This window comes from Erpetoichthys calabaricus, chromosome 17 (assembly GCF_900747795.2).
Source record: "Erpetoichthys calabaricus chromosome 17, fErpCal1.3, whole genome shotgun sequence".
Taxonomy (NCBI): Eukaryota; Metazoa; Chordata; class Cladistia; order Polypteriformes; family Polypteridae; genus Erpetoichthys; species Erpetoichthys calabaricus.
The window spans coordinates 22,368,318-22,385,671 of NC_041410.2; the positions used below are offsets into that span (position 1 = coordinate 22,368,318).

General features: G+C 37.7%; 2 protein-coding genes across 6 annotated transcripts in view; both read left to right on the plus strand.

Annotated features, from left to right (window-relative positions):
• LOC114667314 (zinc finger protein 91-like) overlaps window positions 1-9,696 on the plus strand; it is a 52,197-nt gene extending 42,501 nt beyond the window's left edge. For both annotated transcript variants that reach the window (XM_051920492.1, XM_028822578.2), the window contains 3 exons: window positions 70-522; window positions 3,589-3,885; window positions 7,004-9,696. In XM_051920492.1, the coding sequence (XP_051776452.1) occupies window positions 70-522; window positions 3,589-3,885; window positions 7,004-7,185 (932 nt within the window). In that variant the 3' untranslated portion in view covers window positions 7,186-9,696. The remainder of the gene's footprint in view (window positions 1-69; window positions 523-3,588; window positions 3,886-7,003) is intronic.
• A 6,119-nt stretch (window positions 9,697-15,815) lies between these two features.
• LOC114667313 (uncharacterized) overlaps window positions 15,816-17,354 on the plus strand; it is a 48,375-nt gene continuing 46,836 nt past the window's right edge. Inside the window, exon 1 of one of the 4 annotated variants that reach the window (XM_051920491.1) lies at window positions 15,816-16,604. The gene's annotated coding sequence lies outside the window, so the exon portion shown is untranslated. The remainder of the gene's footprint in view (window positions 16,605-17,354) is intronic. The other 3 variants (XM_028822574.2, XM_028822572.2, XM_028822573.2) reach the window with 3 other exon arrangements.

A 17,354-nucleotide genomic window follows, 5' to 3' on the forward strand; every position in this document is an offset into this window, starting at 1 on the left:
GTATTTTTTTTTAAACACGTATTTCATATTGTAAAACTGACAACATTAATTCTAATACTGTTTTTTAAGCTTCTTTACAGCGCTGTACACGTGGCATTGAATTCAGAGATCCAGATGCAAAAGATGAACATTATCAAATGTGTCTCTGTAATGGGTCTTCCAGGAATGAGTGCATCAAATACAAAATTTTTCCTCAAGAAATTATGGATGATCAGCAAAGTCAAACTGATGGCCATTATTTTCAGTGCCTAGTCTGTGGTGATAGATTTAAATGTCCTGTAGCACTAACAAGTCACAAGCAAGAGCACCTTAACCAGTCTCGATATGTCTGCAGTGACTGTGGCAAATTGTGTCTGAATTTGGAAGGCTTGCTATTCCATCAGCGTCTACATACCGAGGAGCGACCTTACATTTGTGAAGACTGTGGCAAGACCTTCAAGAGGGCTTGTGGCATGCAGCAACACAAGAGTATTCACAGTGGTGTGCAGAAGAAAGACTCTCCGGCATCCAGAAACATCCACAGTGAGTGACTTGTGCAGATGTTATTTCTGTTTCCTTACAAATGAAAAATGTAACAGCTCTTTCACATTGTTTACAGAATATCTTTTGTCAAACCTTTACACTATATTTCTATTCCTGTAAGAACATTTTTTCTGTTTATTTTTCAGTAGAAGCACAATGTAGAAGCCCTTAATACTGAGACAATTTGCAAATTACTTCAAGTCTTTAAAAAATTACACAAAAATTATTTATTAATTAGGAGATAATATTACAATATTGTTTTTCCCGACCAATCTACTTGTCTACGTTTATGTATACGATTTGTAATTTTCAAAACCTAAGAAATTAAGATTTAAATTAAAAGTTAAACAAATGTTATCACTTGTTTTCCATTCCAGGATAAAAAAAATAATAAAAACTTATTACACAACACCTTTACTTACTCTTTTTGGGTGGCAAGCATTTTATTGATTTATCTGCACTTGTAAACATATCCAGAATGTGTAAATGTAACTTCATTTCAACTTTCATTTTAACTCACACCTTAAAAATTCCTTTATGACAGAGACTAAAGGTGGAAATTTAAAGCATGTAAAGATGCAATATTATCTTGAAAATCATGTAAATAAATAAATAAATAAATAAATAAATATATATATATATATATATATATATATATATATATATATATATATATATATATATATATATATACATATACACAGTGCATCCGGAAAGTATTCACAGCGCATCACTTTTTCCACATTTTGTTATGTTACAGCCTTATTCCCACAATGGATTAAATAAATTTTTTTCCTCAGAATTCTACACACAACACCCTATATTGACAACGTGATAAAAGTTTACTTGAGGTTTTTGCTAATTTATTAAAAATAAGAAAAACTGAGAAATCACATGTACATAAGTATTCACAACCTTTGCTCAGTACTTTGTCGATGCACCTTTGGCAGTAATTACAGCCTCAAGTCTTTTTGAATATGATGCCACAAGCTTGGCACACCTATCCTTGGCCAGTTTCGCCCATTCCTCTTTGCAGCACCTCTCAAGGTCCATCAGGTTGGATGGGAAGCGTCAGTGCACAGCCATTTTAAGATCTCTCCAGAGATGTTCAATCGGATTCAAGTCTGGGCTCTGGCTGGGCCACTCGAGGATATTCACAGAGTTGTCCTGAAGCCACTCCTTTGATATCTTGGCTGTGTGCTTAGGGTCATTGTCCTGCTGAAAGATGAACCGTCACCCCAGTCTGAGGTCAAGAGCGCTCTGGAGCAGGTTTTCATCCAGGATGTCTCTGTACATTTCTGCAGTCATCTTTCCCTTTGTCCTGACTAGTCTCCCAGTCCCTGCCGCTGAAAAACATCCCCACAGCATAATGCTGCCACCACCATGCTTCACTGTAGAGATGGTATTGGCCTGGTGATGAGCGGTGCCTGGTTTCCTCCGAACGTGATGCCTGGCATTCACACCAAAGAGTTCAACCTTTGTCTCATCAGACCAAAGAATTTTCTTTCTCATGGTCTGAGAGTCCTTCAGGTGCCTTTTGGCAAACTCCAGGCGGGTTGCCATGTGCCTTTTACTAAGGAGTGGCTTCCATCTGGCCACTCTACCATACAGGCCTGATTGGTGGATTGCTGCAGAGATGGTTGTCCTTTTGGAAGGTTCTCCTATCTTCACAGAGGGCCTCTGGAGCTCTGACAGAGTGACCATCGAGTTCTTGGTTACCTCCCTGACTAAGGCCCTTCTCCCCCGATCGCTCAGTTTAGATGGCCGGCCAGCTCTAGGAAGAGTCCTGGTGGTTTCGAACTTCTTCCACTTATGGATGATGGAGGCCACTGTGCTCATTGGGACCTTCAAAGCAGCAGAAATTTTTCTGTAACCTTTCCTAGATTTGTGCCTCGAGACAATCCTGTCTTGGAGGTCTACAGACAGTTCCTTTGACTTCATGCTTGGTTTGTGCTCTGACATGAACTGTCAACTGTGGGACCTTAAATAGACAGGTGTGTGCCTTTCCAAATCATGTCCAATCAACTGAATTTACCACAGGTGGACTCCAATTAAGCTGCAGGAACATTTCAAAGATGATCAGAGGAACCAGGATGCACCTGAGCTCAATTTTGAGCTTCATGGCAAAGGGTGTGAATACTTATGTACATGTGCTTTCTCAATTTTTTTATTTTTAATAAATTTGCAAAAATCTCAAGTAAACTTTTTTCACGTTGTCATTATGGGGTGTTGTGTGTAGAATTCTGAGGAAAAAAATGAATTTAATCCATTTTGGAATAAGGCTGTAACACAAGAAAATGTGGAAAATTTGATGCGCTGTGAATACTTTCTGGATGCACTGTATATATAAGTCCGTGTTGCCCAGCGACAGCCCCAAAACATCACAGCTCTAGAGGAGATCTGCATGGAGGAATGGGCCAAAATACCAGCAACAGTGTGTGAAAACCTTGTGAAGACTTACAGAAAACATTTGCCCTCTGTCATTGCCAAAAAAGGGTATATAATAAAGTATTGAGATGAACTTTTGTTATTGACCAAATACTTTTTTTCCACCATAATTTGCAAATAAATTCTTCAAAAATCAGACAATGTGATTTTCTGGATTTTTTTTTCTCATTTTGTCTCTCATAGTTGAGGTATACCTATGATGAAAATAACAGGCCTCTCTCATCTTTTTAAGTGGGAGAACTTGCACAATTGGTGGCTGACTAAATACTTTTATGCCCCACTGTATAATATATATAAATCAAATTAACTAGATTTATGTTTGAGATGAAAATGGCAAACAGGTTAAATATTATTAGAGGTTCATCTGAAGCTTTTGCCTTTTCTGTATTGTCAAGATATGGACAGCATATTGACCGTAGGAGTCCAATGTTAATTTTATAGAATTTCAAAAATGTCATATTTTATTAGTGTTTTTAATTTATTTTAAAAATGTGGTAATGCACCTATCCTAACAAAAAATACTTTTGCAGTTGACTGTACTGTAATCTGTTTATATGCTATTCCTAGGAAATACATTTTCTTTATCTTTTCTTTGATGCTCACCTTTTACCATCATAGGCCAGAGGTCACTTGAATGTCCAAAGTGCTCCATCAAGTTCAGAAATGAGGATAAGTTGGAAAGTCATCTGCTTTTTAAGCATCCTGAAGAATATGAGCAACAGATTAAAGGGCAAACTGTATTTACTTGTCCCCGCTGCAACCAGACTTTTGACTTCTCTCATCAGCTGAGTATACATCAGTGTACACATATGACTGGGAAGAAGTTAGAGTCTTCACAAGGAAGTAGGGAGAATATGAAGTGTGAAAAAAATCAACATTTCAATTCAGTAGGAGTAAAGGAAAAGCAAAAAACAAGTGAGTTTAAATTAACTTCTAATATGTTTGTTCATCATTGTCTACATAAACATAACAGTTGACTAACATTTTTGAGAATACCTTCTGAATTTGCATAAAGGACAAATTCCTAACAACTTAGCAACTATACATATATAAAATGTATGTGTTTATAGAAATAAATAGTGTATATACTGTATGTGTGTGTGTGTGTGTGTGTATAAACCCAAACACCCCCCACTATAGAAAACATAAATGCCTCAAAATCTCAAAAATGTCTTGAAATATTTGATTGAAATTTGGTGATGTTACAGAAGAAAGAATTTTAGCTAATGCATATATATATTTTATTTTTTGATATGTCGTTAATAATACTCATAACGACTATGACATTGTAAAGCACCATGTCCCCTTTTCACCACACGATCTGACTGCTATCGCATGGAGAAATGAGGCGTGCCGGTTTATTCAAATGAAGGCTGTCTGCAGAAGCAAAGTGAAAGGAGCAAAATGTGATGAAGCTTGAAGAAAATGTGTTTAGGAAGCTTGCAATTAAGGTCAAGGGTTCGCCAGGTGCAGTGGCTGTGAGCATAGTCACATGGATATATTACCCACTACCCCTATTCTGTCTACACCCTTATTGAAAATACCAATATGGGAACTACAGTTCCTACCAACAAGTGCACTGCTCTAGATGATTTTATTAGCACTCACAAAGTTTAATTAAGAGCACTGACAGAGGCAGCATATTATTAAAGGTAGCAACTGCTTCTTTTTCACAACCACTTTTGGATAACAATTTCATTGTATCACTGGATTACAATGTTTATCTTAGAATGCATGTTTTAGTCTCATCCTGGATTGTGTGTACACATGTTGTACACATGTTGCATTTACAAAAGACACTTTTCCCCTGTTTATTTTAATCCGGACCCTTGAAGGGCTATCTTCCTTCCTTCCTTTCTTTCTTTCTGCACCACCCCAGAAAAGGAACTTTCAGTATCTCAAATCTCCTAAACATCTTTTAGTATGTTTCGCTATTGCAAACTTGCACAGGAATTGTAGCATATTCAAAAGGAAACTACTGTTTTGCTTATCATTACCTAGTGTGATTTCATATTTGACTAAATCTACAAAGCAAGATTTGGGCAGCCAGACAGTGGAGGTGTGATGTACTTGGCCATACATGTAGTTCGTTTTACTGTGTCTACCATATGTGACAATAAATATGAGATGAACTGATTACACTATTTTTTTTATTTTATCTATCCATGCATAGCCTGGCATTTTTGAAAAAGCCAACATTTTTGTCCACCTGCATGTTGTCATTAAATTAACAATACTAATCAATTATCGGTGTTAAGCTCTTTTTGAAGTTGAAAAAACAAAGGAAAATTTAAAAAAATACTGCAAATTAACTGGTGCAGAATAGAACAGAATAAAGTGAGATTTTTTTTCTGTAGCTGATTGAGGTGCTGTTTTTCAGAACATTATAAGAAAAGGATGGTGCTTTTCAGTGAGTTAAAGTAACTAGTAACTTTTGCTTTTTGTTGGTCGACATTTATTCAGACCCACTGTATACTGAGACAGTACTGAGTTTAGTCTTTGTTTCTAATGGAGAGTTGAGATTTTTTACCAGTTTTAACTTAACAGAATTAACTATAGATCACCTTTGTAGCATCACTGAATGCCCTTAATGGGTGATGTCCTTTATGGAGTTCTACTGCAATCTTTTTCGTGCCAGCACCACCAAGGACTGTATGTGGCATGTTTAACGGTAAACAGCTGAAATGAAATAATAATATTAACCCCTGGTGTAAATGGGGGGAAAAAAAAATCAAAACAGAAAATGTTGTATACACAAAGGTACTTAATTAGTAACATAGCACTGCTTATACTGTATATCTGGTTAACCAAAAGCATTATAACTGAGGCCCATTGACTTTGAAAATTTCCCTGGTGAAACTGGGTAACACAGCTAGTATATATTTGTCAATGCCCTTATGCAGGTTTGGAAGAGACGGCAAGAGTTCAGATTTCTGAAGGGACATTGGTAATATCATCAGTTTAAATTACAGAATACAGATGATGAACTATAACAAATGCCAAATTAAAGAAACTTTCACTTAACATTTTTATGTACTATTGGTATTAGAATTATAGTTTTATGATAAAATTATTTTAATTTCACTTGGGTTACTTGCTTTAACACTCTTGTAACCTAAAACCAACTAGTTAGCCACATATTGAACTCCTTGTATTGTGTGAAATAATGCAAATGTTTAACTCTGTGGTCTCAGACTCCAGTCCTGGAGGGAGGGCCACAGTGGCTGCAGGTTTTCATTCTAACCCTATTCTTAATTGGTGAGCAGTTTTTTGCTGCTAATTAACTCCTTTTCCTTTTATTTTAATTGATTTATTTAAGATTTGTTCCCCTGATCATTCCTTTGAATTGCTTAATTTCTTTCCTTAAACAGCACCCAAACAGAAATGAAATGTGAAATGAGTGAGCCAACAAAAGACCAGCTAAGTCAGGTCCTTCAACTCCAAACAGTTGCTTACTTAGGTGCTGTGTCTTGTTGTTAATTAAACACATTCATTAATTCCATGGCTTGTTGCTACTCTCATTGAGCAATAGCATACATTTCCAAAACATTTCCAATATTGTTCATTTTCTCTTTTCTAAGAGCACTGTTCAAATTTTTTGGGGACCTGAGCAGATCAACATTACTGAGACCTTCATCTTTCTTCATTTTCGGATATTGTTTGATGGACAGTTTCCTGGTCATGTGTTGGCTCATTTTGTATCTTATTGTTTGGCTCCTAATTTTAAAGAAAAAAAAAACAATTATGGGGTCGGACTTTTCAAGAGCAAGTCAATTAATATTAATTTAAAAGAAGTTAATTAGCAGCAAAAACAGGTCACTAATTAAGAAAAGAATTAGAATGAAAGCCTGCAGCCACTGCGGCCCTCCAGAACTGGAGTTTGAGACCACTGGTCTAACTGATAACGTTGACAGTAATACCTAGTATTTTAAGCTATTTAGTAACTTGGATATATAGTTTATTGATAAACTGTGTAATACTTAATCACTGAAAGTTTCAAAAGGTTTCTGACTTTTTCCCCCCCCTTCTGGAGGTTTGGACAAGAATGCATCTTACAAATGCCCACACTGCAACTTTGTTTTTAACAATATGAAAACTATGCAGAGACATATGAATGCAAAACATTGGACTCCAGAAAACTTCCAAACACCTTCTGCCATAATGAAGTATAAGGTGGCAGAGCAGATACTTTCTGGAAAAGAGGAATATTCATAATTTCCAATCAAGGAGGAAATGCCCAAAGGAGATGCAAGTAAGGACACAGAGATGCATATTGGTGGGGAGAGAGTGCTGTTGTGAGAAGATGTGACTTTTTCCATCAAGATTGCTGTTTTGCTTAAAGCTAAAAACTCCTTGTTTTCAGTTGTTTAGATTAAGCCGTTTAAAATTCTTTTAGTATGGGCTCAGATTTTATTACATTTTATGTGTAGCAACATTAAACAGTAATTCTTATTTGCAAGTTTAAAGAAGGTTTTTCCATATACACCATTTCCCAGTGGCCAGTTGACCGAGGTCTCCAGGATTATGACCATGTCTGACATTGTCTGTTATAACTGACCCATGGACCCCCCAGAGTTTTATTTTCCCCTGGGATGTTGTTTAGTGGAGTTTTTGTTATTGTTACACTTCATTCATTTTGATCAGGTTGGAATTGTGTTAACATGTGTTTAAATTATTCTACATTTTTTCTATGTATGCAGTACGTAATTAGGAATTTGTAAACTTTGTAATTGCATTTCACCTGTGAAATTGTTATAACACTCTTGAGTATGCACTCAGTGAAGACTGCTATATAAATATAAACTAAACTGAATTGACTTAGGATTTTATTTGGGTACATAACAGAAGCTAACATATTGTATATTAACAAAATAGTTTCTTAGACAAAATAGTAATAACAGTAATTAAATATTGCACTAAAATCATTAAAGCAGTTCATTTCAATATGCCTATATTCATTTTGCACATTTTTGCACTTAATATGGCCAGATGTTTATCTGGGGTCTAGTGATAAATACGTGTATTTTGAGTATGAAAAGATATCAAAGATCTAAAGAGAGATTTATGCAGATATGCCGATTTCAAAGCATTATGGCATCCCATTCCCCCAAACTTTTAACATTCCAGTTAAATGTCTGTCAAGGGCTTGCTGTGTGAATAGTTAAGCGAAGAATCTGTGCCAATTTGTTTTAGCCCTGTTCTTTATATACCTTAAAGACAAGGCTTTAAAATAATCTTGGAAACCCTACAGCATATCATCCACATTTCAAGGATACTCTTGAAGAAGTCATTGTTGGTTATCAGTCTGGAACTGGTTCAGCACTCATTTCTAAAACTATGTTAACTCTCCAAGAACAAATCCAGGCATCTAAAGGTTTCTTTTGACTTTTAATTAAGCAAGCATTGATAGATAGATAGATAGATAGATAGATACTTTATTAATCCCAATGGGAAATTCACATTGATACGTTTATTTAAAATTACGTCATGAGAGTATGGCAAGGAAGAAATCATTTCTTACAGATAATGATTAGAACTTAATATCAGCTTTTAAGCATTATGATGACAGTGTCATGGTTGGAGAATGCTGGCTGACTAAACATCATTACATCTTTCACTAAAGGATATGTGCACCCCAAGTATAAACAAATCTATACATGAATAAGATAAACATGACTGTATTGTCTTTGTAATGCTGAGCCAAACTCCACACCCAAACTGCACCGAAATCTTATGACAGGATCTGAAATTATGAATTTATTCTAGAATACCCTCACAATTTTACTGAGTGGGAGATATTTGTGATGAAGGCATGGGCTAGCATTCCTTTGCAGTAATCTGAGCCACAATTGCAGAAAATGTGGTGTTGTAGTTACTGCTATAATGGAGATTCAAAGAGGAAGATGTTTTTATTTTCATTCAGGCAAACTGGAAGTTAAACAGTTTTTTTTTTTTTTGTTAATAAAATGTCAAGATCTGACAATTTTTGTAAATTGAAATCATTTTTTGTGTTTCAAAAAGAAGCCTATTAGTAGATTCACCAAAACATAGCAAATTTTACTTTTCATAAATTTCTCTTTAGGTTACATGTTTATGACCTCAACACACCAATTCAACTGCAAAGTCAACCTGATGGCCAAGTGTTTAATCTATGAAGATAAACTAAAATTCTTAGGATACTGACCTGTCAAAATCAGGAGCACTTAGGCCAGAATCGGTATATCTGCAGTAACTTGAGGCACTTTCAGTCTTAACGTGTAGACTTGGCTTATCTGTTGGTATCCGCACTCTGAATAGCAGCTCTTCACCTCTTATCAGGGCAGTTTATGCAGTAAATGGAGATTATTCACAGTGATTTGCACAACTAAGATTTTTTTCCCCACAGTTAGAAATATTTAAGATCAAGTGATTTATCAAAACCTTTTAATGTAGGTAGCAAAATGTATCAAAGGTTATTCTATTGTTTTTATACTATTACTGGTAATTGATATTTTCTGCTAATTTGCTATTAATTCACTCATTATATCTGTATGATGCATAATGTACTGTATTGTATTTATTCATAATTGTACATGCAAGTGTACTGTGGAATATGGACCTTTAGCCTAGGTCTTTTAAATTTAATTTGCAAACCTGTATTTTTATGTTTGAGTCCCAAATGGCTATGTGCAGATAACAATATAAAAAATACACTTTCTTGATGGACAGAATGATCTACTCTTATTCTTTTTTGCTGCACTTTTTTTGTGTTCTCACAATAATTTTATCCAGCTTAATTTAGTTAACAAAGCCAAGTATCTCATTGACATTTTTTAAAAGCCTTTGAGGTTTCCACTACATTCATATGTTTTGTTGTTTTTGTGGTGTGGTGAAAAGAACTAAACGCAGTAATCCACATGTGGTCTCTCTAGTGCAGTGGTTCTCAAGGTATGGTCAATGGACCACCAGTGGTCCAAAAGTGCAAGTCAAGTAGTCTGCAAACTGGCAGTCTCCAGGGCAAAGTGGTGTTTAAATCACTCAGATATGTTAGTCTATTATGTGCTTATGCAAGCTTTTATTTGCAACCGTCAAGGCTGCTAGATGACATTGGTGCCACTAAACCAATATACTTAGATACATGAGAAATGGTTCTAAAACTACTATTATAGAGAACTATTTCTTTGGCTGCTGTCGTAACGGTCGCCTCAGCGGATCATCTCTTTCCATATCTTCCTGTCCTCTGCATCTTGCTCTGTCACACCTACCACTTGCATGTACTCTCTCACCACATCCATAAACCTCCTCTTAGGCCTTCCTGTTTTCCTCTTGCCTGGCTGCTCCATCTTTAGCATCCTCCTCACAATATACTCGGCATCTCTCCTCTGCACATTTCCAAACCAAAGCAATCTCACCTCTCTGGCTTTGTCTCCCAAACTGTCCAACCTGAGCTGACCCTCTAATGTGTACTCGTTCTTAATCCTGTCCATCCTCGTCACACCCTATGCAAATCTTAACATCTTTAAATCTGTCACCTCGAATTGTGTGTCCTGTCTTTTTGATAGTGCCACTGTCTCCAACCCATATAACATAGCTGGTCTCACTACCATCTTGTAGATCTTCCTTTTCACTCTTGCTGGTACCCGTCTGTCACAAATCACTCCTGCCACTCTTCTCCACTCACTTCACCCACCCTGCCTTCACTCTCTTCTTCACCTCTCTTCCACCCTTCCTGTTACTCTGTACTGTTGATCACAGGTATTTAAACCATCCACCTTCACCAGCTTTTCTCCCTGCATCCTTGCCATTCCTCTGACCTCACTCTCATTCACACACAGGTATTCTGTCTTTGACCTACTGATCTTCATTTCTCTGCTCTCTAGGGCATTTCTCCACTTCTCCAGGGTCTCCGCAACCTTGTTGTAGATCATAATGTCCTCCCCAAACATCATAGTCCACGGGGACCCCTGTCCTTCACCACTGCAAACAGGAAACAGCTCAGAGCCGATCCCTGATGTAATCCCACCTCTACCTTAAACACATCAGTCACTTCCCTCGTCCATATCCTGTACCACACTTACATACTTCTGTGCCACTCCCGACTTCCTCATTCAATATCAAAACTCCTCTCTAGGCACCCTGTTATATGCTTACTGTAGGTCCACAAAGATACAATGCAACTCCTTCTGGCCACCTCTATACTTCACCAGCAACACCCGCAAAGCAAGTATCGCATCTGTAGTGCTCTTTCCAGACATGAAACCATACTGCTGCTCACTGATCATCACCTTCTTAACCTAGCTTCCACTATTGCTTCCCATAAGTTCATGCTGTGGCTGATCAATTTTATCCCTCTGTAGTTACCACAGTTCTGCACATCAGCCTTATTCTTAAAAATCGGTACCAGTATGCTGCTTCTCCACTCCTCAGGCATCCTCTCACTTTCCAAGATTTCACTAAACAATCTGGTTAAAACTTCCACTGCCATCTCTCCTATACACCTCCATGCTTCCACTGTCATCTGGACCAACAGTCTTTCCATTCTTTGTCCTCTTTATAGCTGTTCTTACTTCCTCCTTGCTAATCGATTTCACTTCCTGGTAAAACCAGTATGTTTCTTCATGCCAGTCCCGAGCCCGGATAAATGAGCAGGGTTACATCAGGAAGGGCATCTGGTGTAAAATTTTGCCAGATGAATATGTGGACTACAGAGAACACCTGTCTAAATTCTCTGTCTTACATGCAACACTTCTTCAACCTGTCCAGTCTAGCCGATCTCATCACCATGCAGGTCTCTCTTCTGAACTCTTTGATGTTAGCCTGGAGAGCTGAAGCCTGGTGAAGGCAGTATTTTAACTCCGTGCCACTAGTAATACATACATCAGTGCTGATTGGCTGCCTGCTGTTAATTGATCTTCATGACTTTCAGACTCCTGTAGTCTGCTGTTAGATTTGCCTTTAGCAAAGTGGTCGTCAGTTCAAAACACTTTGAGTACCACTTCCCTAGAGCCAGAGTGTTAGCATAACACCCTTTGATTTACAATGAACAGTTTTAACAATTTTGATGGGGCATTTTTGCTTTTTTTCCCCCCATTATTTATGGTGCTATGAGTTGTACCTGAGACTTGGGGCCAGTTTATATTTCATGCTCAAAACGTGTACATGCATGCATCATGGCTGCCACGTATTTCCAGCATTCATTTGACATGTCCTCTGAGCATGTCCTTGGAAAGTAACGTGTGAAAATTAAATGAATGTGACGTGTACGTAAGTTGCAGTACCAGCAGAAAATTGGGTGGCACAGTGTGTTCAAGTTGAAATGTGATATTAGTCTTGTTTACAACCAGCATGTGACAGCATGCTGATTTGTAGATTCTACAGGATCAATGTGTGTGCTTCGATGATTGATGAGTCGTTTGATGTGATGAAGTAAATCATCACACTTAAATGCTGACGTACAAATATATTTGTGGTGTTTTTCTTCATCTGTTTTTTGCATACGCAATAAGAGAGTCGCATATTCCCCATTGTAATGATGCGATACATTTAAAAGGTCTCACATACCATCTTCTGTGCCGTCTTTTGCAACAGCTTCAGAATGTACAGAAGAGTATTTGGGACACAGTGAAGAATAAAAAGGTCTATTTCGCAATTAAAATGGAAATTTCGACATTAATTTCGTAGTTTCCTTTGTCATTAGAATAGAACATCATAAACGCCCTCTTAAAACTGACTCAGTTTTTAATCGTTATGTGAGGTAGTGAGTACCACGCAGAACACGTTAAATTTATGATATTCCAGCTCTCTGTACATTTAGAATCCTTAGATTTATACTTGATATGACTTTCATGATGATAAATTATTAACTTCATTTAATAATTAATACTGTTAATAATTACCCATGTGGGGGTGGCAGAACAGTAGCACTGCTGCCCCTCGGAGTCATATTCCTGGTTTTCCCTGCCAGGAGTTTGCATGTTTTCCTGGTGGGTTTCCGCGGTGCGCTCCGGTTTCCTTCCAAGACCATTCAGGTTTGGAGATTTAGTGATGCTAAAATGACCCCAGTGTATGTGTGTGCTTGTATTCACATTGCGATGAGCTGAAGCCCCATCCAGGGATTGTTTCTGCCTCGTGCCTGATGCTTGCTGGAATGTGTGCATCCCTTGATTGATGGATGTAATCATTAAACATCCATTCTTTTCTGAGATATTGTGGCAAGGTGTCCTGGGAATTTTATGGTTGTTTTGGGCAATTCACAACACAGTGAAGTCAAACGTTGTTTTCTCACCGTGATGATATCTCACACTGCCACCTGGTGGAATCCTTCAGATGTACATAAAGTATGTGCGCAAGCATAGACAATATATCGCTTGCGTAGCAGAAGCATCCACAGGCGCACACGTCACATTGCATGAACTATAAACCTGGCCTTATGCATTGCTGGTCGAACTTACAGTGTCATGGGAAGAAGGGCAAGAGTCAGCCCATGAAAGGAAAGTACACCAAACTGGAATGTAGAGAGGGCAGGTGAAGCACATGGCTTCACCCCTGTGTATGTGGAAAACGCAGAAACTGTCAACAATGCAACTGCTTATGGAGCTTGGGTTATCAGGGCATAACTTGTGTAAAGCAACCAAGAAGGTGGCCGAGGAGGTGGAGAAAGCAAACTTGTGGCTGTGGTTGAGAAGGTAGGACAAGACCTGGGGCCTCATACATAACGCCGTGCATAGAATTCACACTAAAACATGGCATAAAGGCAAAAGCAGAAATGTGCGTACGCACAAAAAAATCCAGATGCATAAATCTTTGCGTTTGCCAACTTTCATGTTCTTCGGCTACATAAATCTCGGTCAGCGTGAAAAGTAATGCACATGCACCCGCCTGCTGCCACTCCCCAAACTCCTCCCAGAATTATGCCTCTTTGAATATGCAAATCAGTATAAATAGCCCTTAAGATAAGCGTTCTGTGAAAAGGCAATATCAAAAGCACGAGGGAAAACAGAAGAATTTCAGCGAATACCAAGTGGAGGTAATGAAACTACTATGAAAATACTATTTGTTGGTTTTAACAGTGGTATGAACAACAAAAGAAAGTTGATCGAGTGACATAGAGTGTTGGAGAAATTTGAAAGCTCAAGTTCACAAAGTTGCACAGTGCCCGAAATAAAAAAGACGTCTGATATCAGTCGCCGTGAAAAGGCGAGTTGTAGCCCGCAGTGTGGCTTGTCACAACCTTTTCACTGTTTTTGTTGGATCATTACAAGCAGCCACTTTCTGTTTCAACTAAAGGTTAGTAGCAGCAGTGCACTGTGTAGATAAATATGAGCAGATACTGGAAACGTTTTACTGCCAGGTGCAAATGTAAATTATATATGGATACAAACTATGAATTATACGTTAAATAGTATATTTGAGAAGACTAGTGGTCATCAAGGGCTGTATCTAACGTTTTGAATATTGATGAAGCAGCCGACTTTAAAAAGGTCAAAGTTGCTGAAACCAGCCCTTGGACCTTGAGTTTGACATTCGTGTTTTAGTCCATTTCTTTTTGCCTGGAATATGTTAATTTTGTTCCAGATTAGAATGTCTCTGACACACTTAACACCATTTATTATTTAAATTCTGAATGTTTTTGTTCCTCAGTTCTCAAAAAATCCTCTTTTTGTAAATTCTAACAGTGACATCTGGCATGTATTTAAATAATTCTAAAGATGATTTCAAACTTATATTGTGATTGATGCTTCTCAAAGGGTCAGTCGTTTCTGTTCTGTCTCTCACTCCGTCTGTATTCATAGAAAAGCCAGCCGTTTTAGGAAAGGGAACTGGGAGAAGACACGAACGCTTGCCATGGAATTTTGCTTTCTGCTTGTGTGTTGCCAGCACTCATTAGGTTTGTGTACTGTTTGTTATTTTATCATCTACTTACATTATTACTTTTAGAACATAACTATTAAGTGGGTATATGTACAGTACAGTATATATAAATCCCATTTCCATTAAAGGTGGAACATTGTTAAATGTAAATAAAAGCAGAATGAGGTGATTTGCAAATCATGTAAACCCTATATTTAATTGAAAATCGTACAAAGATAACCTATCAAATGTTAAAACTGAGAAATGTTATTGTTTTTGGAAAAACGGATTGGATCAGATTCTCCTATGGTGAATTTTGGAGATATTGTCTTCTTGCAAAACTTTATTAATCCCTTGGGAAAATTCAGATATATAAAATGTAAACAAAAAGGAAATATTTCTTTAACAAAGATTCACCCAAATAGGAAAAAAGCCATGAAGGTGTTACAAAAAGTCAGTAATTATCATTCTCAAATATATGCCCATTTTGAATTTGATACAAGCAGCACCTTTCAAACCATTCCACCTACATGTACTTGTGAATTTCCCATCGGGATTAATAAAGTATCTATCTATCTATCTATCTATCTATCTATCTATCTATCTATCTATCTATCTATCTATCTATCTATCTATCTATCTATAATATAGATTCTATATGTAATTTCATGTCATTCGGACCGGAGTATAATCTGCTCCGTATCGTTCTAATTTTCGTATATGTGCGCAGCCTGTCCAGGGTTTGTTCCTGCCTTGCGCTGTATTCCAGCTGGGGTAGGCTCCAGCAGAACCCAGTGACCCAGTTCAGGACCAAGCAGGTTAGAAAACGACTCACTAGGAATCATAAAACACACTTATATTTGCTATTGTTTTTTATATATAGGCCTATAAAGCATCCCAAAAAGTTTATTGTACAATAATCCAATTATTTTAATAAATTTAATATAAACATGCCAATGGAATCTTGAATCACACATGCGAAACTCAACATCTAACTGTAAAAACCAAAAGGGTTGACGTCATTACGCATGCGCCCTACCAGCAGTTTTGTGTTCATCTGAATCAGTTCGTACTTGTCTATGAAATTAATTCATATGACTCACTTAAAAGAGATTTAAAAAAAAAAAAGATTTGGTCACCTCACCAGAGATGTGAAATAAACGAGGTCTAAGGCAGTGCGTTGTCTCGCATTGTCGGTTATTATTGTGAATTAAAGCACTAGTGTTGCTGTATATTGGACTGTGCAATTCTTGCTATAATCAAGTCCAGTTGCCTCAGCCACGCTTATACAAATAGTGGTGCAAGGCAATTGCAACAGAGAGAGGAATTTTACTCGGCATTAGTGGATTAATCGATTAATTGCTTTTGTTTGATTTGCACATGTAAACCGTTTAATATATTCCAATATATATTCAGACAGAAACTCGGACTACATTTCCCAAAAAACCATGCGAAGTCCCGCCTTTATGGGGTCAATTCTGTTTTGTAACCCCACGTGGTGTATTATACGACCGCCTTTTGTGTGCCTGAAGCATCAACTGCGTTCCTCAAGTGACGCTTTACTGCTGTAAGATCGGTCTGATTGTAGAGGGAACAATGTAACGATACACATGCATGCAAGATGGACCTTGTATTTGCCGAACGAAACAAATGTGCACGCCTGTTCAAGGACAAATAGAGAGGCCCGCCAAGCTGTACGTGCCTATTTTCGGGGTTCAAGCAAGACAGAGCAGCTACCAGCAGAGGTGACTGCAATATGCACTAAAAGAAAAAGAGACGGATCGATTGAGTGGGAGAGGAGGGTGGTAGGTACCGATGTAGAGTGTGTTGCGATGTGATATTGCAGAGCGAGTAGGGGTTTGTCTTGTCTCCAGCTGGTCCTGTTTGATAGTGTCTTCGTGGCGGGACGTGCTACACAGTAGCTTATGTTGGGTGGGAATTCCACAGTCATAACCTTGTAACCTCTTACCCCGCAAATGCTGTGAAATCAGCGCAGCGTAATTTGTTGGCGCAGGTTGATCCCTTGTCCCTGGAATGGTTCGGTGTTCTGTATAAGTTAAGAATTATACTATTTGAAGAATTTAAAAAAAAAAAATGTCGCGTGAGGTTTGTGAAATCTAATAAAGATACACTTAATAAATACAGTACCTAGTATTTTCCTTTATCTTGTAAGGCAATTGGGTTGTTGTTTTATGCCACTGGATTCGAGGCCTTTAACTTTGGTTTCGGCACGTCTGATAACATTGCAGGGAGAAGGGAATTTCTGCTTCGTTACATTAGGTAATTTGCATCTATAATGAACGATAAGGTTCGTACTTGTAGTCACTGCATCTAACAGGTGCCTGAGCTGGAGAAAGCCCCCTTGTAAAGACTTAAGTCGACTACATAATAACTTACCAACGTTTTCCAGACTCCATGTGGTAACTTATAATAATTTCTGTTGTACTCGATATATAAAATATATGATAACGATGTCAGAAACCCACGTTTTGTTTACTGTTTAGATTTGGTCCGTAAAAAAAGGCTTACATTTTGGAAGTCGGCTGAGATTCCTT